The 25,598-nt window shown below is 42.5% G+C and overlaps 1 protein-coding gene across 1 annotated transcript in view; it reads left to right on the top strand.

The window, feature by feature from the left end:
* cers4a (ceramide synthase 4a) overlaps nt 1-25,598 on the top strand; it is a 30,480-nt gene that overhangs the window by 292 nt on the left and 4,590 nt on the right. The window contains exons 2-6 of the mRNA XM_079267687.1: nt 22,358-22,534; nt 23,947-24,064; nt 24,749-24,867; nt 25,154-25,211; nt 25,451-25,501. Coding sequence (XP_079123813.1) covers nt 22,358-22,534; nt 23,947-24,064; nt 24,749-24,867; nt 25,154-25,211; nt 25,451-25,501 — 523 coding nt within the window. The remainder of the gene's footprint in view (nt 1-22,357; nt 22,535-23,946; nt 24,065-24,748; nt 24,868-25,153; nt 25,212-25,450; nt 25,502-25,598) is intronic.

Here is a 25,598-nt window from a genome sequence, read left to right as displayed (position 1 = left end):
ATATTTAAAAGAAAACATGAGCAATTTGTCTTGAGAAAGGGTTCTGATAAACACATAAAAAGATACTTTGACCACAAGGTTGACCACTCTAAAAGAAGATGTCATATGATATGAATGCTCAGAAAAGGTGTGCTTTCATAAGGTGTTCAAATGTACGGTTACTCTAAAATAGCTTGCCTCAGATCTGATGCAAGATATTCCATACAGGCGTTTTTTTGGAAGTCTCATGTCTTTTCACACAAGCGGAGAAGCTGGATGTCCTCCAAAGAAATGAAGCTTCAGCTTGGCTAGTGCTAGCTCGTGGTTTTACTTGATTGTGGGAAATCAGCCGTCAATGGACCTTTGAGATCTCCAGTGGTGATGCAATGATGTGTTAACGAGAAGTACTATGAGCTGTGAAACGTTCCAAAGTTTAGGTTTCTTTGAATTTGGAGAGTTAAAGAAAAAGACAGCCAGGATTGGGAGGGGATAGTTTTGAGGATTTCTTTTTTATTATTTGTATGCTCAGCAAGTCAAATGAGGCAACGATGATGAGGCTGGACTGGAGCTTGAAAGCCCTCAAATATTGGAACATTTGAGGCCCCGAAATCCTCTTGTTTGTGTAATGACTGTCACGGTTCCCATTTTCCACACTGACTTTATTCACTGTTTGTCTCTCAAGTTTGGCAGAGGGTAACCTGTGAGAGCGTGGAGGTGTGTGTGTGTGTCCATACAAAGTGTGTGTGGTGAGGTGGGGCTGAGAGATGAGAGGTTGGTTTTTGTAGTGTCATCGTGGTCTTGGGGTTTCGTGGTTGGAGCATGTGGGGTCAGAGTGGAGTGCGACTGGGTCTAGAGACGATGCAGCTGGGAATCCTGTGGTCCACTGGCGGTTTTTCCCTGGGTGGATGAAAATATGATCTCTGTAAAACACATACAAAAACAAACACACAAGACCACATAAAGTGGGAAACTGAAAACATACTGTAGGATAGATAGATAGACCTGAACATCTCCTTGCGTGTGGAGCGCAGGAACAACCAATATCCTCCTCCTGTTTCTCAGCCTCCTTCTCCAATGTTTGCTGAGCCTAACCCCTTTCCCTCTCTCATGCCTGTTCCACCTTCTACCTCTTCTTCCATCTTTCTTTCCATCACCAGGCAGGCATTTCTTGCATCATTTTACCCGAAGAGCTCTTCTGCTCGGCTCTGTAAAGACCTGGCCTTGTGCAGCTGTGCTGCGCCGGTGATGCAGTGGGAGAGGAATGTAGAACTTCAAAGTATAATACGAGCGGAGACAAAGAATGGCAGTGTTCAAGGAAGGATGAGAATATGTGATCTCATAAAACAGCACACAAACACATTGGTCCATTTATGCGAGGTTAGGCTGCAGAGGATGAGGAGGAGGAGGGCCTGCCTGCTTTCTGGGAACCAGAAGAGGAAGAGGCGGGTATACACGTGAGGTTGTTCCCCAGAGATGGAGCACATTGTAAGGCTCCAAAGCTCGTTCGGCCGCGGTTAAATGACTGTTAAAACACACAGCGTGGACAGGGATGGAGAGAGAGGTTGATGTGTATGACTTTGGTTTTCGCGGGCCATGGAGTAAGACTGTCTGGATAAGAGTTCCATTACCTCTGTATCTGCAAAATATGGAGGTTGAGGTCCCTGGAAGAAAGAAATGAAAAGAGAAAAGACGCAAAGAGAGAAATGTAGCAAGATTCCAAGAGAGCGGAAAGAATCCTCAGACTGCTTGCTAACAGTTTGAGGGGCTAATGGCTTTCAGATGTGCGCGACGTCTTTTGTATTTTCAAAGGAGCATAAAACATTCCCTCTCAGAGGAATCCAAACAACGGCTGGAATTCACGGACTGAAAATTCACAACAGCGGTCAAAACTAAATATTTATGTCACGTTGGCTCATTATGAACAAGTATTGTGTGTTTTATATCCACAGACAGGCCTTTATGTTTTTCAAATCGCCTTTCATTTTCGGGTTGTTTTCTTTAATGTCGGTGTTTTCTCTTTGGGACTGCTGAAGTGGATGCAGGGACTGGGCGGGGGTGGTGTTTTCCCTATTTCCTGTTCAAACCTTAGGGGAGCTGGGACTTGGTTGAGGTGAGGTCATTTCTCACTCCAACTGTAAAGTTGACTGTGGGTCCGGGGGGGGGGGGGCAGTTTCCCCATTCCCCTCTTAGTCACATGTATGTTACGGCTGATCCGTGTTGGACCAGGGGCTCCATTTATCAGTTTATAAGCACAATTATATTGTCATTTCAGTCAAAAACATGTCCTGTAAAAAATGAGAGGTTTGAATCTCGTTTACAGCTGCAGCCAGCAGACGGTTAAAGAGGTTAACTTAGCTTCGTAAGACTGGGAACAGGTGGAAACGGCTCGCCTTGTTATTCTCCAAAGGTGACGATATCCACCTGCATCTAATTTGTATCGTCCGTACAACAAACTGATAACGGAAAACCAACAATTAACCATTTTATGTGCAGGATTATATAAGGTCTTATATAAGGCCTAAGGACCAGTAGGTCCTGGAATCTCTGCTGGTTGCCAGGCAACTATAGCGACTAACAACGAAGAAATTAGCTCACCTCCTCAAAGTCCCAGTTCCCCCCGAGCCCCGTTCAGGACTGTCTCATGCCCTGTGTGGAAGACAGTCCTGGAAACTCCCATAGAAAAGAGCTGGGAAGCAGCTGTGCATTGCTCTTTCACACAGGTGGGGCGGTGAACCAGACGCCGTTTGCTAAACCAAACGATTAGTCTTCATCCTCTTCATTTCTCTTGCAAAACTGAAAAATATTATTTTAAGACACTTCCAATAAAGCATATCTCATCTTTGTGTTGCTTGTCGGCAGTGTGAAACCTACTTTACTATTTTTCAATAAGAATATGTTTTTGCCATTTCTGATAAAACCCTCCACGAATGTTCCTCAAAGCCAGCTTCTGTGGTGAGTATGAGGCAGTCCATACTGAGGTGTGGTCCACTTAAAATGATTTACGTCGCTGAGTTAAAAAGGAATAGGTTGAAAAATGAGGCCTATTCCTCCTTTTTCCCCTGCCGTTGACTGTATACTTTACAACAATATGGGCAGCAGCGCCATGGTAAATGCCGTCTGGATTTTGAAACAATCCCTCAAGCAGAACCTGAATATAAGAACTTTGATATCTCCTTCTTCCCCTTCTCTTAGTATGTTTGCACTTTAGCACTTTGCCATAAAGTTGTCATCTCCATTCCAGCGGAGCTATAATTTGCCCAATGCTGACTCTACGTTTATACCTGTATGCATTGAAATGTCCTGTGGCCTCATGTTTTAAAAGGCTTAAATTTATGTTAACGGTTAAAAAGTCAAGATTTACTCATTGAATCCATAAGGATTGGGGACAACCCTTATAAACCTATACCATTAAACATCCTCAACCAATTATGCTACTTTGTGATGAAATCTTGTAACCCTTTAAATGCTGTGAACTTTGCTACTCATTTACTCTTTTAAGTGCTGATTCCCTAAATGTTTTTAAAATGCCTTGTTGACAATCCCCAGAGAGTGAGACAACTGCAAATGATTGCACACCAACAACAACAATAATAATAGCAACAATAATAGTTCGACAAACGTTGCAAGATTTCCTAGTTTCCTAGAAAAAGTGAGGCATGCCTTGCTGTCAAAATGCAGCATGGCAAGTGGTGATTTTGCATCCCAGCTGTGTTATTGTTGAGGATCCCAGCGCAACTTTGGTGGACTGTGATGACCTAACAAACAGATGTATGCCATTTGATCCTCAATTTCTTCCATAAACACATCTGATCGTCATCCTGCTGCACCCCCTGAACATACATTTGACCAAAAGTTTGAGTGAAAATTCTGCACTTATCATCGTAACTATATTTATTTCACCAAATAGTCAACATTTGATATTTGATTTCAAATTGAATGAATCCATCCAAATCTTTGGTTGAAGAAGTGTTCAGATGCCTGACTGAAGCAAAACAACAATGTCAAAATGTTCTGTTGAAAGTGAAAATCCTGCATGAAGTTCTACTTGAGTATAAGTACATATAAGTATCTGACATCATCACATTCATGTGTTTCCTTTTTGTGTACATCGTGGTTTGTTGGGCTGAAATATTTTGTCTTCTCTCTGTCTTTGAACTGGAACTGAGCTACCATGTTGTACCAAAACAATAACCTCCATCACTGTTGCGTGGCAATAATACAATATTGTATCATGTGTATTGTGAAAGCACTCATCGATGGACATAGAACGACCTGTTTCTGCAGTGACTATCGAGGTCCCACGAGTTGATATTTTGGACTTTACAACAAAGAGAATAAGTTGTGAGCAAGTTATTTTCCTATCATTTTATTATTATAGTTGATAAAAAAGGAAAAAAAAACATTTTCTGGACTTCACGTTATCTCTAGTTATTGTTGTTGCTTCAGCTCGAGCAGCAACTGAAAACACCTGTGTTGGTTGTGTGCAGGGCCTTCATTCTTTAATAAAGCATTATATCTTATAAGTTGATCACACTTGTTGTATGGGAAATCAAAGCAAAGTGTAACTGCAGCTGTTGAATACATGTAGTGGAGTAAAACGTGCTATATTTTCCTTGTGGCATAAACTGTAAAGTGATTGAGCAAATGTACTTTATACTTTATTTATCTTTACACAAATAGTAAATACCAAGGAACAACTCAAAAATGAGTAATTAGAAGAAGCAGTAAAAGCTGCTGACTATAGAAATGCATATGGTAAACAAATAAAATCCCTTCTCTTTTATCCAGATTTGTTGATAACAAAATGCCAGCAGTGGCAATTGATCCGCAGCACAATCAAAGCTTGAACTGGCAGCTCTTGGACGTCTCCAGAAGTTTGCAATCCAAAAACACTGAAAACACTCAATCAAAGTAATATTTCTGTCTAAACACCCTTAGAAGACGTGCAGGCGAGATTGGCCAATTCCCTCCATCTGTATACTCGACGTCTCCCGTGACAAACACGTCTCCATCTCTGTCAGCTGAGAATAAATGTTTACCCATCAATGTTCGCTCGCCGTCTGCAGAACAGGTGAAGATAGCGGCGGGGGAATCCGATCACCAAAGCCAAAGGATTGAACATAATATGATGTCCTTGAAGCTGTTTCAACCATGTTCTCATATTTAGTATCATTCCAGGCCACTAAGCCACTCATTTATAATCAGGTTAAATAGCATGCAAGTCCCGGTTCACCTCACTTTGCCAGAGCACAATAAGACACCGCCGGGCATCTGTACATCCACTTGTGTGTGTTTGTTCATTAGCTTAGTATGTGCCCATGTTTTTGCACATACATGTAGAAATGCAAGTGTGTCCTTGTGTTGTCGGTGTGTGACTGGGGTTGGAAAAGCCACAAAAATACTTTTATGAGTGTGAAACTCCAGTAAAGCAGGTGTACTTGAGACAAATGTCAGAACAGGACGTCCAGCTGTAGCAGCCAGCTCTGCTGCTGCACTGTGATCATTAGAGGTTTGGGCAACAGATGCTAAGATACTTGGAACATCCTCTTAACCTACCTGCCTGTCAGCATTCCTTCCACCTTTTATCCATCCCTCCGGTCCTTCCTGCCGTTGTCTCACGCTCGCTGCTTGTTCGGCTGCAGCTGTTTGTTTTGCTCCAAGTGTGTGCGGAGAAAGAGGGTGACGGATTCTTCGCCACTTCATGCTGCAATACAACAAAAACAGAATATACTCTGTGTATGATCCAACAAAACAAATCAAGAAATATTCCTCTCTTATCCTCCTTATGGGAAACTGAACTCATGTCCCTCTAGCAACACAAACAGACCCCGTTGTTCCCCGCGTTGTTCTGTGACACATTTGTTTAGGGTCAAACCTCTATTGCTGTAAGACACGCATATGCGCCGAGGCCTATTAAAGCCATGTATCAATGGACCACCCAAGAGTTTTACACAAACCAAAAAAGGGGGCGGTGGGTTAGCCTAGAAACACAGAGCAGAACATACGTTGTGACAAGAGGGAAGATCTAAAGAGATGATGAGTCAATTTGCACACTCTAAATATATACAAATGGTCCCAACACATATGCATGCACACACACACGTACGCAATAAAAGGCTGCATGGTCACAAGTGGGTTTTGCTGAGGGTCAGTTTGGGTTGAAAGCATCAGGTGGCCAGCTGTTTCTTGTCCTGCTTCCACTCTTTATGCTAAGCTAACTGTATCCTGGCTAGATATTTAACAGACAGGTAAGAGACTAGAGAGGAAGAAAGAGAATAAGCATATTTCCCAGGATGTTGAACTACTTCCTTTAAGAATGCTTTCAATAGTTTTGTCAAATAGCAACCAAATCATTTGAATATTTCTTTCTATTTTATTTGGATATTAAGATAACACTTCCAGTGCCAAACATCTGGAGTAAATCTGCATTCAGTTTCCTGCTACTTTCCTTTTTCACACAATGGGATTAAGAATGAGATAACAGCTGGATTTCCACAGGCAAAACCTTATTATTCGGCAAACTAAGTTATAGGTTTATTAAGTGCGCACGTGCGCTTGGAGAAACCTCAGAATGGGGAAGTAACGTTACGCTAAAGGAATGCAATATAGCATTTTCTTCTTGTAATAATCAATTGAACAACGCAAAGGAGGATTTGAAAGATAGCTGATGATGATGGAAGATGATTTTGTGGAGGGGTTTGACAAATACAATAAATCGATGCAGTTCCTGCCTCAACCTGATTAATCACAGTAATCTGTATTTGTATATGCATGGGTCTCACTCACTCACTCACTCACTCCCTCACTCACTCAAAACTAGAAGTCCCTCACACCCAGCCTCCAACATGTGTTTGCTGGTCATTGCAAGTGCGATCCTGCTCAGCTGGGCTGTGCTGGGTTGTGGCTGCTTGTCACCCCACTGGAGCTCCCACTGGAGCTCCCACACGGGGCGCTTTGAAGTGTCGAGGGCCCCCCCACACGAAGAAAGCAGTACTGTAGTTGAACGAGCAGACAGAGGCCTGGGGGTGGGAGGGGGGTTTTCTCAGGATGAAGGGCGGTGCCGCAGCAGTCCAGCTGTTTGCTCTGCCAGCCCCACACCGAGGAAAGACATAGGATCTGTTAGAGTCAATATTTGTTGCTTTGAGTGTCTGGTCACAGACTCACTGTGATAAACTCGGTGAACTCTCGAGAGAGAGAGCCTGTGAGGTCGCTGAACTGACAATTCATCATCATATTTGTGGTTCTTTGAATTGTTGCCTCTCCAAAGTTGTGAAAAACGTTTAAAACGGATCCTTAACACGGAGTAAACTTGGCCATCAATTTCCCGAGACTTCCTGTAATGTTACTTGGAAGTGAAAAGTGCCGAGACGTGACTGTGGAGGTGTGTGGTCTCGCGTAGGAAGTGTGTGTAAGCCTTTCTATAACGTGGTCTCCCGCATCTGGTACGAGTTGAAGGCTGGTGGTTTGAATGTGCTCTTGATTAGCATACTTCAGTCTATTTTTCGTCTCCAAATGAAATCAAGACTCCGCATGTGGGCAGAGATGCTGTAGAGCTATGTCGCAGACGATGAGCGTCAGTTTGTCAACAGCAGTCACCTTTTGAGTTTTCAAGAAGACACTTCAGAGAGAAACAACGACGTCTTACTTTCCCCTCTTCCTAATGTTCATGATGAGCACACACTCAGCACACTTAAGCGTGTGTGTGTGTCTTGTGATAGGTAAGATTGGAAAAGGTTTGTGACCTCAATTTAGGGCCCTCATTATGGTCGAAATATTTCATATTAAGGTTATATTAGGCTATGTTAAGGTAGTGGTTTGAAATGACTTTGTAGCAATATAAGTGTGTGTGTGTGTGTGTGTGTGTGGGTGTGGGTGATCACCCTAATCAGAGGACTAAGCTGAGGAATGCAGTCAGCTCTGTCAGCTCTCGCTCCAGTCCGTCCATCTTCATTATGGCTGTTCCCACATACTGGTCATGTGATTTACAGCTACGGGCCCCAACTCTGGCGATATAGGGCAAATTCCTGAGCGGGATCAGTCAAGTTTCATACACACAGCAGGGGTCAGGAGCCAAGAAGCCAGAAGAAATGGAGCAAGGGAAGGGGAGAGGAGATGAGGAGATATATGAAGGTTGAAACAAAGGAAAGGAAAAATAATGACCGAATGCATCGTTGAGGAACAAATGAATGCAGGGATAGATTTTTATGACAACAATCAAAGCTAAGTATTGGGGAAGAAGGAGTAAAAACTAAAGGGATATAAACAGGATGAGTCAGAACAAGTGAAAAAAAAAACCCAGAAAGAGTCATTTCCAAGTGAGGGTTTTCTCTCAGAGGTGTGAAGTTTTACATTGTTTAAAATCTCCAACGTCTTGTTGACATAAGACCTCAGCAGAGATCGCAGGCCAGTTCATGGAAACATTGCGTTGCGCACCTCTGCTGTATACTGCCGTGGAAGTGATGAGATTGAAATGTAACACATGCCACTGACATTCATGTTTGGCTTTGATTCCCAACATTACATTTTCACCCTGGGATGCAATTGTCGAAGCCAAACTCCATTCAAAATACACATTTTGAAGACACATGGAGCTCGTTTTTATTCAAAACATTTGGTGAATCAAATCATTCTTTGTCATGTGCAGCCCTGCCCTCTTGCCTAAAGCAGGGTTGTGAAAACAAAGTTTGTTACTGCTGTAACACATTCCCGACTGTCATTACTGATGTTAGATAAGAGCGCTGCTGTGGGGGTGACCATTCCTATCATTGTGAGTGGTCAGCGCAGCCCAATGTGAAAACAACACAGTCATTACCTACTTGAACTGAGGCTGCGAATCTGAGATAATGTAAATGACGTGGTATGAAATTGCCTTAAACCACTTCAAAACCAAAAAGGACAAATAAGTGAGGTGGTGGAAAGAGGAATGAAGACAGCACCTGGAGGAGATATGTCTGACAGCAGTGATATGTGACAACAGAATGATAACAAGATGATCATAACAGATTATCAAAGTGATCTATTTCATGGTAATGATTAGGGAAAGGACAATATGTGCTCACAGTCTTCAGGAGGCAGATTCTGTCACAGCCTTTCCTTAGAGGATCAGAGTAAGTACAAGCAGCGGTTGGCTACAAGGGTTTTCCATTAGACTCCAAAATAGGCTCCTCCAACCCCACCAGCCTTCGATCTTCCTCCACATGCCTCATCACCCAAACCCAGTCTATCCTCCTATACTACCTGGAAGGAAGTTAACCAAATACGATGCAGTCGCAGGGACCTCAATGGGGGTATGATAATGACAATCATTGCTGAAATGATGATGAAAGATGTGTTGCTGTGAGTAATTCAATGATGTCACCGGAAGACAATGAGAAGCGGTGGGGAGGGGCAGCTGTGCAAGTTCCGACATGTAAAGCGAAGGGACGAGGCTGAAGGCAGCTGGGATAGAGACGGACTCAGAGGGGTTCATTGAAGTCCGGGAGAAGCGAAATCTGAAATTTGTCAGAAATGTTGGAAAAATAATTGCCGAAAACAAATAAAAAGACTGTAAACTGTATGGTACTGAATAATGGAGTTAAACCGTTCAACAGTTTTTCACCAATTTCGTGTCCACGATTTTTTAGGTAGGCCTTGATTTTGGCTCATTGACGTACTGGAGCCATCCTTAGCCGAACTCCTGCCCTAACACCCTCATCCACGTGATATACATACACAGCACTGCTTATTGTTTAACAATTTTGAAACCTAATTTGATTACTTGCAGATTTTTTTATTCATTCAAATTTCACCGAGTGGTTAATAACTCATTTCTCTGTGGTTTGACAAACTCAAAACACATTCATTTTTTGCTAAATCTAGACTTTAAAGACTTTAAAGGGGGTGTCTTTGCCAGTCTTCACGAAATGTGTCCAGACTTGAATGTTGTTAGTAAGAGGTCTGGAGCCTTGCCGACAGTTGAAGGACAAGTTAGAGAATGATTGAGTGAAAAGGTAAAGGTTGCTGGGAGAGCAGGGAACATTTTCTCTGGATGAGGGCACATTTATGTTTTAAACTACGACAAAATTAAGCTCATCTGGAAATTAAAGGTAAAAGGAACAATATGTGCAAACTCAACATGACAAGCGGCGATGGTTTCCATTTTATTTTGGCATCTTAGTTCTCTGGATTTCAGGGGGATTTTCTTGTTTCCAAATAATAGTGTGATTGCCCAACAATATGAACAACACACCAACACTCAAGAAATGTTAAAGGATAAGGCAATCAACAAAACCCATGAAAAGACCAACGGCAATAAAGAACACATCCAACTGAAAGGTATGTCCTCGTTGTCAACGCCTCAGGAAGCTTATTCAAGGTCCCGTATACCATCGTTGTCCAAAGATTATTCAAAACACATCAGTGAGCCACAACTTGGCAATGAACGTGGGCCCTGCGGAGCATTTTGAGTCAAGGGCTCATGCATCACCCTGCTGACCGAAATACTATAGTGCGAGTGTGTATTAATCCACATCTGAAAATAGTCCTCAACAAATTCACTGTTTATTCCTGCCTCCGAGGAACTGTTTTCCAACAGCCCAGCTTAGTTTTTAAAGACGTTTTCAGAAGGAACGCATTGGTTTGTGTCTGAGAGCCACAGAGAGGGTTGGGCAGTAAAAACGACATGAGAAATATAGGACAGCATTCACTGCTGAGGAATGCAACGAGACAGACCTATACATGTGAATACCTGTCACCTTTACCCCGAACAAAAGTAGCTGAACAGCAGCTGGACATAATAGCAGGTCATTAGCTGGGGAAGGAGGCAATGGCTGATCGCAAAGATTTTACCGCTCAGCTTCACCTGGTTTCTCTTCACAGACGTTTCAGAGGTGTTGGGTGGAAGACGCAGGTACAAGTTAAGCATGAACGTGAGAGTCAGGACTCCCCCGTTACCTCCCCAGAGTGGCTCTCCGGTATCCAAATGTCAAAAATACAAACCTGGGTCAGGTAATATTGTCTGAGCACACATTGATCTGAATGGGACACATTTACCACAAAGAAACTCGCATGAAACAACAAAACGTTGATAGAATCACAAGAAAGTATTCATAATTCAGGCTGTGAAGTTTCAGTCTTTTGGATTTGTTCAACTTGTCTCACACTGGTGTTTTTTTTAAACCTCACATCTGTGTTTCATGTTCCTTGAAATAAACAACACCAAGTATTTAGAAATGCAAGACGTGACTCAAGTTTGTTATTTTCTGTTGCTATTATTGAAATATAGTTCTGTTTTCAAAACATTTCCTTTCCCTTGATGTTCTGTTTTGTCCCTTTTCAAATATGGTTCAGATTATACAGAGCATTTTGCTAAAGTTGATCTTTTGTTGTTCGTTTTTCTCAACCACTTACTTTCCAGTGTTTATTGTTTCAGACAAAGCTTATATTCAGTCTGACATGAAGGACACACCTGCACATACAATTAAAACGAGCAATTTCACCTTCATGAAACTCGAATTAAATTAAAATAAATTAAACTTGTATGTTGTGTTTCTTTTTTTGTTGTTTACCGCCTCTATTTTACAGTTTATAAGAGTAACAACCTCTGAAAATGTGTCCTCTTATTGTCAAACTATGACGCCAACACTCAGCGTTGGTTAGCTCTCTGCAGGTTATTTCTTATGACCTCAGGGTCTCTTAAATACTTCCAGAGTGAAGCTGTAAGAGACTGACCCCCTGCCCGACACAGACGATGGCATAGCCTCCATCTGACTTGAAGCTTGCCTGTTAATTAAGGCTGTAAACAGGTGGGTGAGAGGCTTTGTAGCTGACTTTATACTTGACAATCAAACTTGCTCACTTGAAGTTGAATGATGTTTACCTCCTCAGGATGGAAATGTACCTTTCACAAAGCACACAAGCACATGAACACACAAACACACGTCTGTACGCAGACACACAAAAACATGCAATGTGAGGAACACACAGCTGGTTGTAGTGTGTTACATCTTCTTGCTTCCACAGCAGAAACTCGTTTTCAAAAAGTCAAGTACATTTTGACATGAAAGCACACGGGGATAGCTGTGATGAAAGAAGTACTCAGATCCTTTACTCAATTAAAAGTACTGATAACACAATGTAAAAATATTGAATTCCAAGTAAAGTATTATGAGCTAAATTTACAGTTTTAAAAGTAAAGTACTTGTATTCAGAAAATCCCTGTTGTAAGATAAATGGCATTATTCATACTGATGCTTAAGGCTACTTTATATACAGCCATCCATGAACTGCAGACTGGAGATATCTGCAGATCCTGTAATGGCTGGCACCCCCTGCTGGAATAAAGTGGTATGCCTTGTTAGTCCAGTGAAGGAATGAGGTCACAAATTGTTCATTAGAGAGACTTCCAATTACCCCTGGACCACCATCATTTTTTACTGTATGCCTCCAGTTGTTGTGTTAGCCTGGTCTCACATAGAGTTTGTGTTTCAGTGATGGCCTTGCACTGTTGTCTTTGGAGCTTAGAGCTGGAGAGTTAACTGGCTTCACTCTGGGGGTCCGAGGGAGAACTGATGCCAAAGTCAACAGACAAAAGAATGAGAGACAACAGTGGAGAGCTCGAGGTAAGAGGGGAAACGCAGAAAGAGAGCATGCATTCTTCCACCGGGAGCAGAGAACAGAGGCCCTGCTGTGTTGGCGGCCACAGGGTGCCGACAAAACAACCTCAGCTTCTTTGCAAAGGGGGAAAGGTCTGTCATTTAACAGACAATATCAGGAGTCTGATTAAATATCACGAGTAATTCTGACGTGCCAAGCCCGCTCTGCAGAACATGTGACGACAGGAAGGTCAGCTGCTGGAGATTGGTGCAAAAAAAAGGTTGGGGACCACTGCTCTAGAACTTAAAGAAGACCCTGATGATTTCAGATCTTCACACTCAAAACACGAACTGAGGAGGATCCTGACGCCTCATGAACAGGAGGCCAAACACCAACAACTCTTTACAGGGACATTCGTACATGTGCAACATTCAATGCAACACCACTGTGTGTGTTGCAGAAAGTCCCTATTACAGTTTCCTACGGTCTCTGAAATGTGCAAGTGTCAAACAGTCTGGTTATCTTACAATTCTTGACAAAAATGTATTCACCGCAACTAGCACAATACATATTCAATGTACTTCTCTTCAGTCTTCCACGATATGCAACATTACGTACATTGAATCAGAATCAGCTTCATTGGCCATGTGTGCTTACGCATACATGGAATGTGTCTCCGGTTTCCACTCTGCTCTCAATGTACAAACACAAATTTACAATAAACAAGAAATATATGTATAAAGAATCAAAAAGGGCAGCAAAAAAAGTAGAACGGATGTAGGTATAAACATTTAATTATAATACAAGTATAAATATATATCCAAGAGAAAAGAAGTGTGTATATGTATATATATATCTACATACATGTGAACATCAACCTATAGACAATGGCATGAGTTGTAAGTGGTGGTAATAGTAGTATAACCTATTTATTGTTCATGAGAGTGACGGCCAGTGGAAAGAAGCTGTTCCTGTGTCTGGTGGTCTTGGCGTACAGAGCCCTGTAGCGCCTACCAGAGGGGAGGAGGTGGAACAGCTTGTGTCCAGGGTGTGAAGGGTCTGCAGTGATCTTTCCAGCCCGTTTCCTGACTCTGGAGGTGTACAAGTCCAGGATGGAGGGCAGGCTGGAACCAATGATCCTCTCCGCAGACCTGACAACCCGTTGCAGTCTGTTTCTGTCCTGTTTGGTGGCCGATCCAAACCACACAGTGATGGAAGAACAGAGAACAGACTGGATGATGGCTGAGTAGAAAATAATCGAGAGACAGCGAGATCCTTCTTGTGGCACTGGCACCTCTGCGTCACTCAGCGTCAGTCTGTGGCACGCAGCGTCACACAGCGTCCCTCTCTGTCTCTCAGCGTCCCTCTCTGTCACTCAGCGTCCCTCTCTGTCACTCAGCGTCCCTCTCTGTCAGTTCAGCGGAAAGATTCAGCTGTGGCACGCGAGCATAGTTCGGCAATTGTCAAGAAGCTGCGGAGCTGAGGGGGCGGAGCCACATTTCCTGAGACATTTCCTGAGAACACCCGTTGTTGTTACGACAGATCAGCTTCCATAAATCATTTTTATGATTTTAGTTGAGTCACAGGAGCCCCCTGTTCTCTGTATGCATCCTTAGAGTAAGTACGTTGTACTTTTTTGTTTCTCATTCATTTTATTTCAGTATGATTTAGCTGGTTTTGCAACAAAATGGAACATAATACACTTTCTAAATTATTACTTTTATAGTCACTTACAACAATCGGCTACAATAATGAAAATAAATCATCCGTTTTAGAATCATTTAAAAGTATATATTAAAATTAAGACATAAAATGTCCAATCCAAAAATACAGGTTTGAAAATATCTTCACTCTTCCTCTGCTTATATGTATATGTATGTCAGTAGGACATATGTTAACTGTTAACAGTTTACAGCATACTTAAATAAATATAAATAAATACAAAACACACGCACACTTTGTACACACACTGCAGCAATTCTTTTGCAGGAATATGAGCATATTTTCCCCCTCTGGCGAAATACAACACGTCTCATGCCTTATTTTATTTTACCAGTTGGTGGCGGTAATGCGCCAATTCGTTTGCCAACCGCCAGTACACCAAAAGGGAGGAGAAGAAGAAGCTTTCCCGTGCCTGTGTTGTTGTGCTCATGAGCGACAGCGCTACGTACCCCGTTGTAATAATACTATGAGTGAGGAGCGGAGGACCCAGTCCTGCTGCCAGGACGGAGTCATCAGGGTAGTGTAAAAAAAGTATTTCAATCTGCACAGGAAGACAGAGGGTTACGCAGAGTAACAGAGCGTGAAGCAGTGTGACGGAGCTTGAAGCAAGGTGACGGAGCGGGACGCTGGGTGACCGAGCGGGACGCAGGGTGACCGAGCGGGACGCAGGGTGACCGAGCGGGACGCAGGGTGACCGAGCGGGACTCAGGGTGACCGAGCGGGACGCAGGGTGACCGAGCGGGACGCAGGGTGACCGAGCGGGACTCAGGGTGACCGAGCGGGACTCAGGGTGACAGATATTTGATGTTGATGGTTAATTTGCAACCAAGTTGTATACATCATGTATTTACTTGTTATTTGTATGTAATAGAAAAGTGAGCATGTGTACTTCATGAAGCAATAAATAATGACAATTGAAAAATATAGAGAGATGTTTGGTTCATTCTTTTCAAACACTAAGCCTAATTTACCTGAGTCATTGATTTAATTGTCACACTTAAATCCTGAATTGACTGGTGAAACAGAAGAAGTTAAAGGCCAAGATGAGAAGATATAATGTTGGTCAAATACTGTGGTCCAAATTCAATTTATTCAGTTGTATTGGCATTGAGATATAGAAAGTTTGACTCTAGAATATTCAAACAATTCCGAATCTCACAAGACAAGAGCAAAAACAAGATGAATGTGTTCTCCTTTCTTCGTTGCTGTCATGTTAACTGTCTTGTGACTGCTAAGATTGATCTCTGGAGCTGTAGGTGGAGGCAGACTGTCAGAAGTCTTACTATTTTGAAAATGTATCACTGATTGTGTTACTATGGTAACTGAAGCAAGGTCTACTGGAGGCTGTTTAATAATAGAGTGCAGTGATGAGATTAACGTGTTATACATTCATAATATCAGCAATTTCCTGCCACGTTTTTAATATTTTGTGATCCTATATTGAACGTAATTTTCTTTTCTTTCTCGGAACTGAATCACGCCGCTCGTAGATGAAAAGCAATACGTGTTTGGGATCGTGTTATAAAACGTGTTAAAGGGAACGATCTACGTGGATAACCTGTGGATACGTATAGTAGGTCGAAGTAATCAGCATACTTTTAGGAGAAAGGAAGTTGATTGACTGACTTGTACGAAGGAAATGGATCAATAAAACACGTATTGCTTCTTCTTCTCCTCCCTTTTGGTGTACTGGCGGTTGGCAAACGAATTGGCGCATTACCGCCACCAACTGGTAAAATAAAATAAGGCATGAGACGTGTTGTATTTCGCCAGAGGGGGAAAATATGCTCATATTCCTGCAAAAGAATTGCTGCAGTGTGTGTACAAAGTGTGCGTGTGTTTTGTATTTATTTATATTTATTTAAGTATGCTGTAAACTGTTAACAGTTAACATATGTCCTACTGACATACATATACATATAAGCAGAGGAAGAGTGAAGATATTTTCAAACCTGTATTTTTGGATTGGACATTTTATGTCTTAATTTTAATATATACTTTTAAATGATTCTAAAACGGATGATTTATTTTCATTATTGTAGCCGATTGTTGTAAGTGACTATAAAAGTAATAATTTAGAAAGTGTATTATGTTCCATTTTGTTGCAAAACCAGCTAAATCATACTGAAATAAAATGAATGAGAAACAAAAAAGTACAACGTACTTACTCTAAGGATGCATACAGAGAACAGGGGGCTCCTGTGACTCAACTAAAATCATAAAAATGATTTATGGAAGCTGATCTGTCGTAACAACAACGGGTGTTCTCAGGAAATGTCTCAGGAAATGTGGCTCCGCCCCCTCAGCTCCGCAGCTTCTTGACAATTGCCGAACTATGCTCGCGTGCCACAGCTGAATCTTTCCGCTGAACTGACAGAGAGGGACGCTGAGTGACAGAGAGGGACGCTGAGTGACAGAGAGGGACGCTGAGAGACAGAGAGGGACGCTGTGTGACGCTGCGTGCCACAGACTGACGCTGAGTGACGCAGAGGTGCCAGTGCCACAAGAAGGATCTCGCTGTCTCTCCAGCAGGGCCGAGATCCTTCTTGTGGCACGCGTCAGTCTGTGGCACGCAGCGTCACACAGCGTCCCTCTCTGTCTCTCAGCGTCCCTCTCTGTCACTCAGCGTCCCTCTCTGTCACTCAGCGTCCCTCTCTGTCAGTTCAGCGGAAAGATTCAGCTGTGGCACGCGAGCATAGTTCGGCAATTGTCAAGAAGCTGCGGAGCTGAGGGGGCGGAGCCACATTTCCTGAGACATTTCCTGAGAACACCCGTTGTTGTTACGACAGATCAGCTTCCATAAATCATTTTTATGATTTTAGTTGAGTCACAGGAGCCCCCTGTTCTCTGTATGCATCCTTAGAGTAAGTACGTTGTACTTTTTTGTTTCTCATTCATTTTATTTCAGTATGATTTAGCTGGTTTTGCAACAAAATGGAACATAATACACTTTCTAAATTATTACTTTTATAGTCACTTACAACAATCGGCTACAATAATGAAAATAAATCATCCGTTTTAGAATCATTTAAAAGTATATATTAAAATTAAGACATAAAATGTCCAATCCAAAAATACAGGTTTGAAAATATCTTCACTCTTCCTCTGCTTATATGTATATGTATGTCAGTAGGACATATGTTAACTGTTAACAGTTTACAGCATACTTAAATAAATATAAATAAATACAAAACACACGCACACTTTGTACACACACTGCAGCAATTCTTTTGCAGGAATATGAGCATATTTTCCCCCTCTGGCGAAATACAACACGTCTCATGCCTTATTTTATTTTACCAGTTGGTGGCGGTAATGCGCCAATTCGTTTGCCAACCGCCAGTACACCAAAAGGGAGGAGAAGAAGAAGCTTTCCCGTGCCTGTGTTGTTGTGCTCATGAGCGACAGCGCTACGTACCCCGTTGTAATAATACTATGAGTGAGGAGCGGAGGACCCAGTCCTGCTGCCAGGACGGAGTCATCAGGGTAGTGTAAAAAAAGTATTTCAATCTGCACAGGAAGACAGAGGGTTACGCAGAGTAACAGAGCGTGAAGCAGTGTGACGGAGCTTGAAGCAAGGTGACGGAGCGGGACGCTGGGTGACCGAGCGGGACGCAGGGTGACCGAGCGGGACGCAGGGTGACCGAGCGGGACGCAGGGTGACCGAGCGGGACTCAGGGTGACCGAGCGGGACGCAGGGTGACCGAGCGGGACGCAGGGTGACCGAGCGGGACTCAGGGTGACCGAGCGGGACTCAGGGTGACAGATATTTGATGTTGATGGTTAATTTGCAACCAAGTTGTATACATCATGTATTTACTTGTTATTTGTATGTAATAGAAAAGTGAGCATGTGTACTTCATGAAGCAATAAATAATGACAATTGAAAAATATAGAGAGATGTTTGGTTCATTCTTTTCAAACACTAAGCCTAATTTACCTGAGTCATTGATTTAATTGTCACACTTAAATCCTGAATTGACTGGTGAAACAGAAGAAGTTAAAGGCCAAGATGAGAAGATATAATGTTGGTCAAATACTGTGGTCCAAATTCAATTTATTCAGTTGTATTGGCATTGAGATATAGAAAGTTTGACTCTAGAATATTCAAACAATTCCGAATCTCACAAGACAAGAGCAAAAACAAGATGAATGTGTTCTCCTTTCTTCGTTGCTGTCATGTTAACTGTCTTGTGACTGCTAAGATTGATCTCTGGAGCTGTAGGTGGAGGCAGACTGTCAGAAGTCTTACTATTTTGAAAATGTATCACTGATTGTGTTACTATGGTAACTGAAGCAAGGTCTACTGGAGGCTGTTTAATAATAGAGTGCAGTGATGAGATTAACGTGTTATACATTCATAATATCAGCAATTTCCTGCCACGTTTTTAATATTTTGTGATCCTATATTGAACGTAATTTTCTTTTCTTTCTCGGAACTGAATCACGCCGCTCGTAGATGAAAAGCAATACGTGTTTGGGATCGTGTTATAAAACGTGTTAAAGGGAACGATCTACGTGGATAACCTGTGGATACGTATAGTAGGTCGAAGTAATCAGCATACTTTTAGGAGAAAGGAAGTTGATTGACTGACTTGTACGAAGGAAATGGATCAATAAAACACGTATTGCTTCTTCTTCTCCTCCCTTTTGGTGTACTGGCGGTTGGCAAACGAATTGGCGCATTACCGCCACCAACTGGTAAAATAAAATAAGGCATGAGACGTGTTGTATTTCGCCAGAGGGGGAAAATATGCTCATATTCCTGCAAAAGAATTGCTGCAGTGTGTGTACAAAGTGTGCGTGTGTTTTGTATTTATTTATATTTATTTAAGTATGCTGTAAACTGTTAACAGTTAACATATGTCCTACTGACATACATATACATATAAGCAGAGGAAGAGTGAAGATATTTTCAAACCTGTATTTTTGGATTGGACATTTTATGTCTTAATTTTAATATATACTTTTAAATGATTCTAAAACGGATGATTTATTTTCATTATTGTAGCCGATTGTTGTAAGTGACTATAAAAGTAATAATTTAGAAAGTGTATTATGTTCCATTTTGTTGCAAAACCAGCTAAATCATACTGAAATAAAATGAATGAGAAACAAAAAAGTACAACGTACTTACTCTAAGGATGCATACAGAGAACAGGGGGCTCCTGTGACTCAACTAAAATCATAAAAATGATTTATGGAAGCTGATCTGTCGTAACAACAACGGGTGTTCTCAGGAAATGTCTCAGGAAATGTGGCTCCGCCCCCTCAGCTCCGCAGCTTCTTGACAATTGCCGAACTATGCTCGCGTGCCACAGCTGAATCTTTCCGCTGAACTGACAGAGAGGGACGCTGAGTGACAGAGAGGGACGCTGAGTGACAGAGAGGGACGCTGAGAGACAGAGAGGGACGCTGTGTGACGCTGCGTGCCACAGACTGACGCGTGCCACAAGAAGGATCTCGGCCCTGCTGAAATAATCAGCAGTTCCTGAGGCAGGTTGAACTTCCTGAGCTGGCGCAGAAAGTACAACCTCTGCTGGGCCTTTTTCCTGATGGAGTCGATGTTGGGAGCCCACTTCAGGTCCCGGGAGATTGTGGATCCCAGAAACTTGAAGGTCTCCACAGCAGACACAGTGTTGTTGAGTATGGTGAGGGGGGGCAGTGTTGGGGGGCTCCTCCTGAAGTCCACTGTCATCTCCACAGTCTTGCGCTTGTTCAGCTCCAGGTTGTTCTGACCACACCAGAGGACCAGCCGTTCAACCTCACGTCTGTACGCAGACTCATCACCGTCCCTGATGAGGCCGATGACCGTTGTGTCGTCTGCGAACTTCAGGAGTTTGACCGTTGGGTCCTCTGAGGTGCAGTCGTTGGAGTAGAGGGAGAAGAGCAGTGGGGAGAGCACACATCCCTGGGGGGCGCCAGTGTCAATCACCTGTAACAAGTAATTTAGGGCAACTGTAAAGATACAGTAATTTACAGCAATTCTCAACTGTATTTACAACAAGTTATGTTAACTGTCTGAACATAGATTTGACCTTGACACTTATGATGGACCTGAATATCACAGAGATACAAAACAAGTTCACCAACAAACGTTTAAACAGCAGCATGTACCGCTTTAAACTCTATAAACTGACATTAGCCCTTAACTAATGTGTATTCAACCCCGTATTCAAAAACAGAACTGATCTTATGTTAAACACTGAAGCACATTCACGCACATTCAGTTTCTTAATGATCTTAACATGCTTACATTTGTGATTGTATCGGTGGTACACTCAAAACATTTGAGGCTTCAGACCTGGCGACATGATATTGCTACGCCGGTGGTCGACGCAGGAAATACCGTTCAACTCGTGCACGCAGTGTATGATGGTCACCGAAATGCATGGCCGCGTCATCCAGAGTCCTGCCAGTACCCTCGACGTGTTTGAAGTTGCGAGGGCCCGATCAATGCCGCTTTAATTCATATTTCCAACCTTATCCGCTGTCACGACCTGGCTCTGACAGCCATGACACTGCAAACACTGCTAAACATATTGTTCCTCAATAAGGCCTTTGAAATCCTTCATTTTTATGAAAACCAAAATGAAATGTTTACTCGTTTTTGTGGATATGGCAACTGCATTAAAACAAACAGGATATCGTAAGCAGAAGATCGCTGAATATACTGGACCGCTTTTTTGGAGCTTTGTTTGAAGTAAATGACGAGGAGGATTATCACAACAGACAATGACAACATGAACTAAAACACAACATCACAAGAAAGAAATGACAACCATTATGCTTATCTCATGCAGGGTGACACAAAACTCAATGAAATGACGTCAATGACAGCGCGTGTCTCTCTCCTCCCTCCGCAGGAGCAGGTTGCGTCAAACAAGCTCCTCCTCCACCATTTGCTGCTGTGCGCTTCCCATCTCCATCGCTGGAGAGCGGACAGGTAACCGCAATTTATATTTTCTTCTGGAGCAATGCTCGGTCGGTTTTACGGAGTTTCTGGAAAATGAAATCGATAATTGTGAGTCAATAGATTGGCTGTTTGTTGATGGGGCTTCTAGCTCGAGGCTGTTTGGTTGCAGCGGAATGTGAGAGGTGGGCAGACCCATGTTTTCAGCATATAACCTGATTTATGTGTCTCTGTAGGTATGGAGCTCGTCTGTTGTGTCTGTGCTTGCGCCTCGCTGTTACGCGCAGGGGGCTTTGGTTTGTACTGCCAGCAGCCCGCATGGAGGCTTTAACAGACGCGATCATGCTGAACCGCCTAAATCAATGTGACTCCGTGAAAACGGCTTTTGAACTCAAATCGATCAGATGTGAACATGTGGTTACACAATTGCATAATTGTGTTTGTGTCTATGAATGTGTTTAGGTGTACGTGCGTGCGTATAGTGTGTTTTCGAGAGTATTGAAGCCATTCATGCATCAAGGCTGCGTTGTTCAGGCCTTGTTGGGATGCATGCAGAGACTCACGTGGATCAAGGACCACAAATGGGATAGACTTGTTTTGCTATGTATGCAAATTGTTCTGTAATGTAGCCCACAGTTCTTGTCGTGATTTCCTGGTCAAACCAATTAAGGTGTTGTGTAGAGCAAAATCAATGAATCGATCAGTCAACTGACAGAACGTTAAACTGCAGATATTGTAAAAATCATCATTGTTTTTCAGTCAAACATGCCAAAGATTCTATGTTGCAGCTTCTCAAATGTGATGCGTTGCTGCTTTTCTTGTATGATTGTAACGGAATATCTTTGGGTTTTGGACTGTTTGTTGGATACAACGAGGAATTAGAAAATGCATTTTGCCCTAGTTACTGGTATTTTCTTTCTTTTTTTTAGACCAGCAATTAATCAATTAAGAACATCTAGAAAACAAACTGTAGATGAAGTAGTTCATTTTGATAAATGTGAAGTGTGAACATGCTGATTTGTTCCCTGTGCCCTTTCAGGACTAATCTTGAGGGTCTTGGCTGCTGTTTTTAGCATAAATATGAATAAGGCATCAATGTTTTAGAAGGTCAGGTCTGCTCGGAAGCTCGACAAATACTCTCATAAAACACTGCTGTCCCTCTCTCCTCAGGATGGAGGCCCTTTTAAATGAGTGGCTGTGGCAGCAGGAGTACTGGCTTCCCCCTGGCATCAGCTGGCAGGACATTGAGATGAAGGAAGACGAAGGCCGCTTTCCTCTACCCAGGGATCTCATCTACACCTTGCCACTGGCCTTCACCTTTATAGCCCTCAGATACGTCTTTGAGAGGTGAGACGCACCTGCCTCCATCCACAACTGGACCATGAAATCACAGTCGCAAGATCTACCTTTTCATTGTTGTCAGTGACTTGGGAGTCAGTGTGTACATGACTTGCTGGAGCAGCAAGTTTTCAATATTTATAGTGGATATTTGGGGTGATCTTGAATTTTATTTTTCTTTGAGCCTATCTCCAAGCAAATGTTGAAACACATTGTGTGTGTCTTATTTCCTCTTGGCAGTGGTCATGGTGGCTGGTTTTCTGCCTGCTATAAGCTGCTTGTCTCAGCATAATGTGCTCCTGTACCCTTCATTAGTGCTCCCGGCAGGTGGAGGGAACAGACCAGACATGCAGTGAAACACACGCATCATGACTGGACAGTTTTAGCTGCTGACTGTGCGAAAGACTGACTGCATCTTGAGAAGTTAACAGGGTTGCTGTAAAAGGCAAGTTGCCTGTACACTTAACTAGTTGTACTGGTAACAGGAGAAGGGTTGAGCATGACCGAGACATGTGATGGGTGAACAGGAGGCTTGTGTTTGCATGCTTTCCCTCATCAGCTACTGTATTTCCTGTCCTAATTGATAAACAACGTGAGCTGGCTTGGCGTGAGCTGTGTAAGATCAGTACCATTGTTTGGCTTATAGCCTCATTTGTACCTTCATCAGGTATTTATTAGCAGAGCAGTAACATTAGATGTATTCGTAGCACAAGAGGGTTCAGTGAATTGTAGCATTATGCTAAATACCAGCATGCACCAGTGTGTGCTAGTGCTGGGCGCCTGTGGTCCAACTGTTGTTCGTTGTGGTGGACAGTGAAGTATGAAGGTGTTGCTTGCGTCTTAGCGTCTATCAGTCAGCTGGAAGGTTCCAAGGTGTGTCTTCATTTGATCTTCCCGGGTCGCAGCTGTTTCCTGTATTGAGGTATAGGGTCTGTGTGTGTCTGAGGTTCCTGTAACCAGAGACAATGTTTGTCTCTGTGTGAAGCTGGCCTGACCTTCTCATTATCTCTGATCTCTCCCTCCCTGTTCACTTTAGGATGATTATCTCAGAGATAGAGTTACATGTGATTACACACACACATCCCGGTACTTCTATCTTTGCGAGGACACTCATTGACGTTATGCATTGCCTAACATTGCCCTAACCTTAACCATCACAACTAAATGCCTAACCCCAACCCTAACCATAAACTAACCATAATTCTATCCTGAACCTTAAAACCATGTCTGACCCTCAAACAGGCCGCTGAAGACGTGAGACCGGTGAGGAGCATACGGAGTGGTCGGATCATATTGGACCGTTGTTAATGGAATCCACAATAATCTCTCAAGAATTATAATCCAGCCTGTTGTGCTATCAAGACTGAAGTTGTTATGAAGAGAAAGATGCTTTCTATTCTCTCCTCTCTCTGTCCTCTCAGGCTCATCGCTGTCCCATTCAGCAAACATTTCGGTGTGAAGGACCGGATTCAGATTCGAGCCGCTTCTCTCCCAAAGCTGGAGACCTTCTACAAACAGAAAAATCGGCAACCATCTCAAGTTCGTATTTCCGTTCTGCCTCCCCTTTGTTCCGCCAGAAGATCTCCTAAGAACTAAATCCTATTTCAGGTCTCCGTACTTTTATGCCTTCAATTTGATTTACTCACTAAAATCTCTTCAGCTTTCAATTGTTACGTTTTATATTTTGTGGACTTCTTTTGCCCCAAGTTTCACTCTCGTGCTTCATAACGCCCAAAACTAATCTGCAGACAATTACTGACTCCTCAGTTTAAAGAAAGCATTTAATACATACTTTGATCTACAGTCCAGGTCAATTCATCTTTATTCTATTGTTGTAGTTTAGTTTTTTGCCCGAACTAGATGTCATTAAAGTCAATTGAGTTTCTTCTAGCAAAAGACATTTTCAACAGAACCACAACCTGTATCAGCATGCAGAACGAGAGAGCAGAGAACAGTCTTGTTCAATCAAATGGTTTGATTAAGCACATTCATCAGATCTCCATTTTGACAGCTCAAAGCTTTTGTAATCGGCATTTTCCTGTAATGAAGTCGTAACACAACTCACAGGGTGAGCTCTGGCTTTTGACTGGCAATGTCTTATATGTGACATATTGCTTCTCAACGAGTGAGACAGCAGCTTTGTGCAAAAATGAAGTCTAACCCTGTATGCGTGCACCCATACTGTATATGTGTAACTATGTATTTGTGTTTTTCTGTGTACAGATTGAGGTGGTGAGTTTGGGGAAGCAGTGTGGAGTCTCTCAGAGAAATATACAGACCTGGTTCAGACACAGAAGGAACCAGGACCGACCCAGCAACACCAAAAAGTTCTGCGAAGCCTCGTGAGTTTTTATTTTCCTAAACACACATACGTTTACATATTGTTACTAACAGCCATGTTAAGCCTGAGCCGTCTATGTTTTTAACACAATTTGTTTTCCAAATGGGAATTCTATCAGTAAAATCCAACGTGTTGAAATTCAGCCTTTCATATTTCTGTGAATACATTCCTGCTTCTCAACATGCCTCTTTTATATTTCTTAAATTTCTTCCTAATTTAGCTAATTCACCAATTGAATTTATTCTGCAGCCTCTAACAAATGATGGTGTTTATTTGTATCTGTGCAGCTGGCGTTTTGTCTTTTACCTCATATCCTTCACTGCGGGGCTCGGCTCTTTAATTAATGTGAGTCTGTTCGCGGCTTTTATTTCTTTTTAAAATAACACATTTCAGGTACTTATACAATGTGTGGGAATGAAACTGTATTGGATTTGTCATTGTATATGAGCAATAATACAAGTGAGCAGTAATGTGTACACATTTCACAATATCATATGATGTCATACTCACACACTGTATAACTGTATTTACTTCCATGGCTTGTGGCATGTGAGGACTCTGCTGATGATTCTTTGTTCTTACAGACTCCGTGGTTCTGGGATCACAGAGAGTGTTGGAGGGGTTATCCCAAACAGGTGAGCAAGAAACAGCTTGATTTGAAGTTCAAGTTTTGATGTTGTTTGTATAAACTGTCAAACATTGTCAGGCAGGATTTCAAGAGACAGTGTAGCC

The sequence above is a fragment of the Melanostigma gelatinosum genome (assembly GCF_949748355.1).
Source record: "Melanostigma gelatinosum genome assembly, chromosome: 4".
NCBI lineage: Eukaryota > Metazoa > Chordata > Actinopteri > Perciformes > Zoarcidae > Melanostigma > Melanostigma gelatinosum.
Note: the sequence above shows the minus strand (reverse complement) of the source record. Positions and strands in the feature narration are given on the sequence as shown.